Raw genomic sequence first — 10,166 nt, 5'->3', positions numbered from 1 at the left:
GGAGGACCCGCCCCACCCGCCTCTCGCTCCGCTTAAAAATTAAGTTTCCAAAACTCCTAAAACTTGAAATACCTGGGGATGCATTCAGGGATGACAACTCGCCACTGCTTGAATATTCGCTTTTATTCAAACGCCAGAGGTGAAGTACAAACTGTAATTACATGGCATTTTTGTTTCCTTAAAAACAGTTCTTGGTTACAGAATTCCAAACAACTTTCAAAACTAAGTTGTTGAACAGTTTCACCTAAAATGTGGTGTCTTTTCTATCTGTTTAAAAAAAGGATTTGAATTAAAGGATTCGGAATTAAAAGCTGTTATGTTCTTTCACTCTACAAAAAGGAAAGTGAGGATGCAGTTACAGATAGTTCACCACAAATTCCCATTTTGAGGGACCAAGCTGCTAGAAATACCCTCCACTCCAAACACAGCTTTTTCTGAACCATTAGTGGGTCATTTATCCTGAAAAAAATCTGTAATCCCGCGGGAAGTATCTGTTGCACCTGGCTACAACTGCATGTCACACTGCTGCTAGGGAAGAACACAAGTATTACACAGAATTTACATGACAAAAATTAATAACAAAAATAGGGTCAATAGATTTTCAGTATCCTTTCCTGTCCTAAAACAGCCACTAGACTAAAAGGAAGGATGAAAGTTTTATTTAAATAGTGTGAATTAAAGTTTTAGGGAAGCTCAAGTCCACATTTTCACCAAAGGACAAAACAAACTTTTAAGTGACAATTTTAATTCCTGAAACAAATCAAAAACATACAGGTCCTTTAGTGTTTTTACAAAGGCTTTCCTAAAGGATTGAATTAATTTTGGTGGAGAACAGAAGAGGGAGGATTGCTTGCTGTGAGACTAAAATCAAAGACAAATCCACAAGATGCAATACTAGCATTTGAGAATATAACTTAAAAAGCACTGTCATGTGAATAATCACTACTGATTACAGCAAAAATATTATACATTTACTTCTTTCCTCTCTTAACATTATAAGATAGGTTGGGCAAATACCTGGCACCAAAAAATTGATGCATGATAGTTCCAATACGTTAAACAAAATGTACTATATTAGAACATTAATATTTAAAAATTTATATTGACTTCTCATCCAAATTTAGATGGTTTTACTGCTTCCTAGGAATCTTGTTTACCCCTCTGGAAAACCAGACTTCACCTTCTTTCCCAGTATCCAAGGTGATTAAAGCTCCCAATGGAGAGTGAAGGGTATTACTATTGGATATTCAAATGACTGTAACAAACCAGTGTCACATTTTAGCAGGATGTCCCAGCAGTGTCACAAAGTGTGTCCCAGTTTTTCCACAAGGGCTTCCTCCCCCACCAATGTAACAAGCCACTCCAGTGCCCGCTGGGTTACACACACCAGCAGGACTCTAACACTGACCTGAACAGAACCCCCTGTGAGCTGTACCAGGAGCTAAGATAAGTTTACTCACCCTCTACTAATTATTAATTTTGATTTCCCACTTGTAGAGTAACATTATTGTTAAATCTAACTATTGGCAGCACCTGTGCTGCTGGTTTAGTTTCTGGCAAGGGCAGTGCAGGTGCTGCTGCATTTGCTATACATTTTAATTGAACAAGTGTAATATACAATTAATATTTGAACATTATGCCATCCCAGTCCACACTCTGTCCATCAAATCAATGTGATGCTGCAATAAAATACACGATCTGATTTAGCTAATGGAGGTCCTCATCACGAATTGTATCCGAGACAGATCTGGTGCCTCTGGGGTCCGGCTGGAGCCAGAGGCAGCCACAAGGAAAGAACCGAGTGAGCTTTTTGCAGGTGAGAGTTCTGACAGTGTTTAATGGTTTGCAGCATCTGCCTGTCGAGGCCAGCCTTCCTCCTCCACTCCAGAGTCATACTCCTCTTCTGATGAGTCCTTGGTGGGAGCCCTAGGATTGGAAGGAATGATCAGATACCTTTCCATAGCTTCTGACAAACATGTCACATGCACAGTGCCCCGTGACAAAAGTTCTGACCTTCTGATCTGGAAATGCTGCTGTGCACATTTGCAGTGCCACCAGCACACAGGCTCATTAGCTGAATTCAATTAGCCTTCTGACTTTCAGTAAGTTGTTTGATTTCATCAATAAAATTTAGTATTTCTGGTGCTATACAAAATCACTTCAAGCAACCATCAGTGTAATACTTTTTCACTCCCTCCAACCACACAAGGCTGAGCCAAGCTTCAGCACAGACAAGGTGCTGGAATGAGTAAAAGTACCTTAGTGGAGAAGGGCACTCAAACAACATTGTCAGTGATAGAAACCAAGACAGAGTTCCTAAATTTCAGGCCTGAAATTCAGAAATTAATTTTTTAAGCAGTTTTAACCTGACCCATTCTCTCTCAATTCCCTCCTTCATTCATGGAAATTGCTGGATTTTTTTTTTTTTTAATGCAGATTTGTCCAGTGTTTTCAATATTCCACATCATTATCGTACTCTTTACAACATTAAATTGATTATTTTAACAAGAGTTCAGCAAATCAATAAATGTGCCTTTGTGGCTCTCCACTGCTGCAAGAGTAATGTAGAAAATTGTTGCAGCCTGGAGCTTGTATAAAAACCCCCACATCTGTGGTAAAAAGTAGGACGAAAGAAACAGTTTCATTTCAGAAATTTCAGTACAGTCACAACTGAATTTCAAATTTTTACTGTTACCTTAAAATTTACTTCCATTGCTACAGGTATACACACATGAAAGTAACTTCATATATGTTTATTTTAAAATTTCTGTTTAAAAATGAAAGCAATATAAATCCAAAGGCTCTAGGACAGAACAGGCACTAATTCAGCTGTGTACAATATACAGAGCATTGAATCTTTTTTAAGCTGTGTGCATGGATTTGTGCTTATTCCATCAGAATACCTGTCTAGTTGTATTACTGGTCTGTTCTGCTACTTCTGTTACCATTTTACCTAATGTATCCTGGCTCTTTTTTGCCTTCTACAACATCTTTGTCAACTTCCACACATACGATGTCAGAATTGGGCACTTCAAACATGGGCTCCAGCAGCAGCTTTTCCTACAAGAAAATAGAGGGAAAATATTACTCTATGCTCTCTTCTGCATAAACAAGTGATTTTCAGAGAGTCTTCTTGGAAGAACTCTGAATACTCACAGCTTTACTGTATCCACGTAAGGGCCAGAACTAAGTGTGGCTTTAACTGGAAATGGTCAAGATTAGGTCCATACACACAAATCCAGAAGCTTCATTTATTGTTTATAAGACATAATTTACTCACCATTATAGATCGAAGACCTCTGGCACCAGTTTTTCTGTCCAGGGCCAGTCTGGCTATAGCCTTCAATGCATCTTCAGTTACATTTAATTCACACTACAGAGAGAAAAATGGGAAGTTCAGTTACTCATTTAATTTATAATTCAGCATGGCGAGTGCAAGCATTACTGAAAACAACATTATTTATAAAAATGAACACCAAAGAGTCATCAAGTAAAAACTCCAACCTTATCCATGCTGAATAGTGCCTGGTACTGAGGAACCACAGCGTTCCGTGGCTCCGTAAGAATCCGTACGAGGGTTTTCTCATCCAGGCTGTGCAGGGGAACCACAACAGGCAAACGTCCCACAAATTCAGGAATCATGCCAAACTCGATGAGGTCCCTGGCTTCCACGTGGCGCAGCAAGCGATCCTTCTCCTCAATATCCTCTTGTGGGTCAGACTCTCCGCTGATATTGGCAAGATCAGCTGCTGCTGCAGCCCTTCTGCCTTTCCCCATGTTAGATGGTGTCCCAAATCCTAGGTACTGCAAGAACAAACATGTTCTGCTCAGAGAACTGTAATAACTGAGTTTTCTTACTCTCCATGAGTATTAGAAAATCTGCAGTGACTGATTAGGTCATTACATACTAATTCGAGCTCAAGAAACTACTTAAGAGTAAAATTAGACCCCTTGTATACAATCAGGTTCTTACAAAATTGAATTTCCTCAGTAAAGGATTAATACATCAGAAAAAAAGCCATTTTTTTCTTAAAACAAAGAAGGTTATCAACATGTTCTGGTCATTTTACAGGTATCAGTGACACTTCGTAAGCGAAGCAAATGCAGGCAAGTTTGCTTACATGGGAAGCTACATGAATTAACATGAACAATAACTTGAATTTCAGTCACTCCTTTAGTGTTAGAGACAGGGAGCACATTTTGTCAGAATGCTGCAGCCAGAACCCTGTCCCCAGACATTAATCTATGAAACAGTGAAATGCAGGACAAGGTGTTTTAAGATGATGATGGTTTTTGGCACCATTTGCTGAAATAAAGAAATTTAGCGTGTTTACAAATACATCAAGACCTGTAAAAGTCGGTGTTGTGAACAGTAATCAAGACTATGATTTTTCAGCCTGGACACAGGCTTATGCACTCACTTTTTCATTTTTCCTCCTGCTGATAATTCTGTCAAGACCATTAAAAGCACCAGAAGCTACAAACAGAATGTTTGTTGTGTCAACCTGCACCGTTTCTCCACGTAGTTTCCGAGAATTCTTTTCTGGAACATTTACTATTGTGCCTTCAAGTAATTTTAACAAGCCCTAAGAAGGAAAGAAGAAATAAGCAATAAAAAATTATTCCCATTGTGTACCATCATATAAAAGGGCACACCATGATATGTTCACATTCACAAATACACCTGTATTTTTTGCTCCCTTATACCTTTATAGTAACAGTAAGTGTCCAAAAAAGTCAGTTTTCCCTATGAGACAGCCCCACTCAAGGATAAAAACATTCCTTTAATATGGCTCCCATGCACATTATGCATATAATGATTAGCTGCATTAAGAGTTTTGTTTAAATGGGAAATGTTACCTGTCCTTGTAACTGGCTATCTGAATATTATGAACTGGGTGGCTGAATACTGCAAAGACATTCTTGAACTAAAATGCTTCCATGAGGATGCCTCAAACTGCTCCTGAGATTATGTTTTTTAATGAAGTCAAGAGGAAAGACTCACCTTTTGAAGGTGAATAGTTAAGGAACTGAAGAACTGTGACTCCATGCTTTTTGACATGACAGGATCCTATGTCCTGTTCACTCAAGAAGTAAAATCACTTCATGGAAGTATTTACCTGTTGAACACCTTCTCCCCCAACGTCCCGTAACTGATGGATACCAGGAACACTGCCAATCTTATCTACTTCATCCAGAAAAACAATACCTGCAGTTACAGAAAATGGGTTTAATGACAACCCTACTTTTTAAAGAGAAGCAAGAGTTTACAGAGAATAGTAAAATTTAAGGGCACAGCATCTATTCTACTTCCTCTCTGCAAAAACTTGTGTAATTTTATCCAGTTGTGGACAAAACAAAAAAAAAATACATGTTGAGCTCTCTTCAGGTTTATTCTATCTGATCAAAACTTTGGTTACATGCAGCAGGACATGAATTTCAGGAGTACTGGTGGTCTCAAAAGCTTAGAGTACTTCAACAAAATGAACAGTCTCTGTAACACACACTGGAAGTTTACCTTGCTGTGCCTTTTCTATGTTGTAGTTGGCATCTTGCAGGAGTTTTGCAATGACAGATTCAATGTCTTCCCCAACATAGCCAGCTTGAGTCAAGGTGGTGCAATCACAGATGGCAAAAGGGACATCTAGGCATTTAGCCAGAGTCTGAGCCAGCAAGGTTTTACCTGGCAAAATAAAAGCTGCATGTTAGAGCTGACACACATTTCTCTTAGAGCACACAAATCCAAGTTGGACAGGGACTTTTAACATGGGTGAGGAGTGACAGCACAAGGGGGAATGGCTTTAAACTGAAGCAGGGTGGCTTTAGATGAGATATTGGGAAGAAATCCTTTTCTGTGAAAGTGGTGAGGCCCTGGCACAGGTTCCCCAGAGAAGCTGTGGCTGCCCCATCCCTGGAAGTGTCAAAGGCCAGGTTGCACAGGGCTTGAAGAAACCTGGGATAGTGGAAGGTGTCTCAGCCCATGGCAGGAGTGGAACAAGGAGAGCTTTAACATACCCCCCAACCCAAACCATTCAATGATTTACCACAGGATCATCATTACTCTTATTAAACATTCTGAGTCATACCAGCATCTTAATACAAAAATATTTTCCAAGGGAGATATCTTTCATAAGCAGTGGTTTTTACATTGGCAGGCTGTATTTCTGGTTTTAGTTTAATAATATACATTTAAGGCAGCTTGAAATGCATACAGTATCACAAAATGTCACACAATATAAAAACCATAATACATGTACTTGCAGAGTTTAAAGATTAAATAAATCAGTAGTCCTTTGCAGACACTCAGGGTGCAGTGCAAAGTCCAATTGCTCCTGCTTTGAAGTTGGGAAGAAACAGAATTAAAATACTGTTTAGTGAATGTTCTTCCAAAAAGTCTGCAAAATGCCATCACTTCAGCACAAACACTCCCAAGTCTTATGAACATACAAAATTATCTCTCTTTCCAACCCCCTGCAATTAATCTGTCCCAGAGGTGCAACAGCACTAACTGCAGCATCTCAGCTTGCCAGCTAAAGCAGTGAAATTATAACAGCATTTTGTTTCAGCTTATTCGGCATCTTTTAGTCAGTCAGTAAATATAGGCATTGAAAAAAAGACAATCACACAAGTACACCTCATCCCTTTTTAAGGCCACTAGTTCAGCATATTAACATGGCATGAAAGCACTGGAATCCAATCCAGTTTAATTTTTTTTATAAAGCAAATCTGAGTAATCACAGAAGAGGAAAATCACCAATTAACAATAAAGTCCATGAAAAATAGGACACCTATAGAAACATGCAGCTATATACCTGATCCAGTTGGTCCAAGCAGCAAAATATTACTTTTTTCAAGTTTAATGTCATCATTGGGTGAATCTAGTACTTCTCCTCCCCGTTTTTCCTGAGGTATCTGCTGGTTCATTTGTTGCTGCATTGATGCTCCCAAAGCATTACCGTGTGGACTGATTCCAGCAATCTGCAGGAGTTCTGAAGAGAACAATAACAGCACTGTTTGAGCACCAACCAGGTCTGTCACTACTTTAAAAACACAATAACAGCAAGGTTCTTCTGCAAACCTAGCATTCTCTCTGTACAGAAGCTTACAGAGAGGGAAGCACCAGAAATACAGCACAATTTTTACTCAAACAGGAGTTGCAACCATACTTTTGCAGAGGTACATAGGAAAAGAATTTCCAATGACACAGTAGATTATCTAAAAGTATTCCTTCTACATTAAAAAGCAACAGAAAATTTCAGTCCTTACAAATTTACTCATTTTATTGTATTTTTTAACATATGAGAAGAAAGAAACCCAAGCTGTTGATTTCCATGACAAAAAAAAAGTGCAAGCACTGGACTTCACCCAACATTTCAAACTAGCAGTCACCAAAGACTGTTCTCCATGTCGTAAGGGTAGGTATTGCAGAAGAGGACATGAGGAGAGGGTTCACTTACTTGTAAATCTGTACTCATCCTCCCGTCTTCTGATTTCTAATTCTAAGAGAGAGGATGAAAACAGTCATAAAAAACTAAGTTTATAAAAGCTTATAAATTCTCTGCCTCTTGCCCTCTTCTGAATACATCTCATCATTGCCTATGAATGTATTTCTAACAAGAAATCCCCATAAGAGCTATTTTTATTGCTGTCAAAATTAACCCAAAACCCAAACTGCACATTTTTGAAAAGCCAGCAAGCTATCTACTTCTAAAAACAACAACAATCTATTACCTCTAATTAGATTTTCACTTTGAAACCAATTATAGAAGGGGAAAAATGGAATAACAATTTTGGTTTGAAGAGGATTCCTTAAACTCTCCCTGAGTGTTACAATGTTCTTTGTTATAAGACAGAACTCTGAAATATGTAAACATTCACGGTCAGTCTCTGTGGGTATGGACCATGTTGTTATCTCCCTGTGGAGGGTCAGGAAATTCCTGGTGCCAGGTACACAGCTGCTCTCTTACCATTACCAGAAGAGTGCTACTAATGTTCCCTCTTCATTTAAGAGACTTAGGTTAATTCAAAAAAATGAAGATTTCTGTGGTGACTTTTGCAAGACAGAACAAAACACCTTAAAAAAAACCCACCCAAGGTACACTTCGAGTCAGAGATGGTAAATTAATCTTACTTCTAAAAATAAATTAGATCTGCATAGCTACACACTTACTCAACAGCAGAAGTACTGCCAAGAGTAACTTCATCTACACCTGCTAGATATGGGACAATACTGTGGTGACCAGCAGATGCTGCCAGCAGGAGCAAGGGAAGTTAGAAATCTAAGTACTAAGCAATTCACCTATGCAAAATATCACCTTCCTGATCTGCATTGCTGCTTGCAGATTCAGCAGCAGATTTACCATTAAGTAGTAAATGAGATTAGAAAGCAAAAATTAGGAGACTCACTTTAGAAAGTTAAAGGACAATACCCCAGAATATGTATCAGTAAAAAGGACTAAGCATTTAATATGGTAAGCACCATAAACCCTCTGATTTCCATTTAAATAAATCACAGAAGTTCACAGTGAAAATTATATTTAGCAGAAATTCTTATAGATCATTTTAATTATAGAACATCTAGTGTCAGGGTAAAACCTTTCTTACATTTCCCAAGTTAGGGCCTTGAAATGGTAATTCATTTGACCAGAAAAAATACCAAATATCATACAAACCTCTTGGTGTTAAAGAAGACTGTTTCTCAACTTCTGCTTGCTGTCTCAGGTTAGATGGGATATTATTGTAAATTCTTTTGTAATGATTATACACAGCAACTGAAAGCACCTTCTTGGCAAAACACTGACCAACAACGTATTTGTCGAGGTAGTTGTAAATCTGAAAAATAGCTTAATCTTAGTAACACTTCTAAATCATCTTGCAGCAGAACAGGAAAAATAGTATATTTGCTAAATACAGACTTTGGTCTGAGTCATTACCTGAGAAACAGAAACTAGCATCTAAAATATGAAACATATTCCTGTCGATAAATTTACTTAAAAGCCATGATGCTTACACACTCATTTTGTGTCTCAGTTCTGCCCTGCTAATGTATAAGCCCATTGCCATTTTCACCCAAATTTTTAAGAGGAATAGAATTTTTAAGAACACTTATATTCTTAAAAGACACCTATCAAGGAGCTGTGTGCAGGTTCAGAAACCATTACAGTCCACAAGGAACTGAGAAACATAAAAGGATTACTCCCTAATCTCCAGAGGGAAACCAAGTGACTTCAGAAGGATCATGGCCACAGGTTAATCAGCTACAGCCCTCACCAAAAAAAAGGCTCTGCAGCTACAGAAAGAAGCTGCTAAAATAAGCATACAGAATGCAAGGCCACAGTGACAAAGAAAAATTACTATGGCTGGTGAGGGCTGAGGTCAGCCTCAAGGTCACAGGAGAAAAATGAAATCACGAGACAAAGACAGAGGAAAACAAGCTCCAATAACTTTATTGGATCTACTTGTTCCCTTTATCAGTGCTCTGCTGGGTCACACAGCTCACATAGGTTTAATCTTGAGCTAATCATCTTTATTGTTTGTTGCTCCGTCCCAGCAGCCCATTACACACCTGATGCAGATTAAAGGAAGCATTTCTCCATGCTGCAACTCAAGGGGACTCTGGGTGGAATTAAGAGCATACCTTTTTCGGTGGAGGTGGTGGCTTCTGCTGGAATGCCAATTTCACAGCTTCTGCTGCTGACTCGGGCTCTTTAATGATGCTCTTTTTTGTGTCTGCCTCTGACAGGACAACAAAAAAGTGATGACACTTTTCACACTTCACAAAACGGGTGGAAGCTGCAGAAAAAGTCAAACAAAACAGTAAGAGGAATTGCTTCTGTCCAAGCTCATCACACAGGACAAGCACCTGTAAGACAGCACAGCCACTCTGTGTTTACACAACACTTCTCCCTCGCTCACCTTAGAACTTTTAAAAGCCTGTGGCCTATGAAACTTGACACATAGGGAAAACAATTTGCCCCCAAAAAATCAGAATGCTGGGCAGCAACCAGAAAATGGATTTAACACAAAACTCTTTTTGATATTTATCCAGTAGCATCACACTCACTTCTGAGAAAGACAAAATTAATTAAGGCTTTAGCTATGCAGGAAAAACTGACAGCAAAATAAAACATTGTGGTTAGGCACAGACTAAAGTGCAGGGAAGCAGT

The 10,166-nt window shown here is 38.8% G+C and overlaps 1 protein-coding gene across 5 annotated transcripts in view; it reads right to left on the bottom strand.

Moving 5' to 3' along the window:
- Positions 1-105: 105 nt before the first annotated feature.
- CLPX (caseinolytic mitochondrial matrix peptidase chaperone subunit X) overlaps positions 106-10,166 on the bottom strand; it is a 43,573-nt gene continuing 33,512 nt past the window's right edge. For 2 of the 5 annotated variants that reach the window (XM_072933784.1, XM_002199966.6), the window contains exons 10-20: positions 9,638-9,792; positions 8,673-8,832; positions 7,458-7,499; positions 6,813-6,989; positions 5,519-5,683; positions 5,121-5,209; positions 4,422-4,586; positions 3,505-3,804; positions 3,281-3,373; positions 2,954-3,060; positions 106-1,926 (exon numbers count right to left, since the gene is read on the bottom strand). In XM_072933784.1, the coding sequence (XP_072789885.1) occupies positions 1,836-1,926; positions 2,954-3,060; positions 3,281-3,373; positions 3,505-3,804; positions 4,422-4,586; positions 5,121-5,209; positions 5,519-5,683; positions 6,813-6,989; positions 7,458-7,499; positions 8,673-8,832; positions 9,638-9,792 (1,544 nt within the window). In that variant the 3' untranslated portion in view covers positions 106-1,835. Of the gene's footprint in view, positions 1,927-2,903; positions 3,061-3,280; positions 3,374-3,504; positions 3,805-4,421; positions 4,587-5,120; positions 5,210-5,518; positions 5,684-6,812; positions 6,990-7,457; positions 7,500-8,672; positions 8,833-9,637; positions 9,793-10,166 lie in introns of all 5 variants that reach the window. The other 3 variants (XM_030281262.4, XM_072933783.1, XM_012578190.5) reach the window with 3 other exon arrangements.

The sequence above is a fragment of the Taeniopygia guttata genome, chromosome 10 (assembly GCF_048771995.1).
Source record: "Taeniopygia guttata chromosome 10, bTaeGut7.mat, whole genome shotgun sequence".
Taxonomy (NCBI): Eukaryota; Metazoa; Chordata; class Aves; order Passeriformes; family Estrildidae; genus Taeniopygia; species Taeniopygia guttata.
This window is presented reverse-complemented; position numbering and strand designations above follow the sequence as displayed.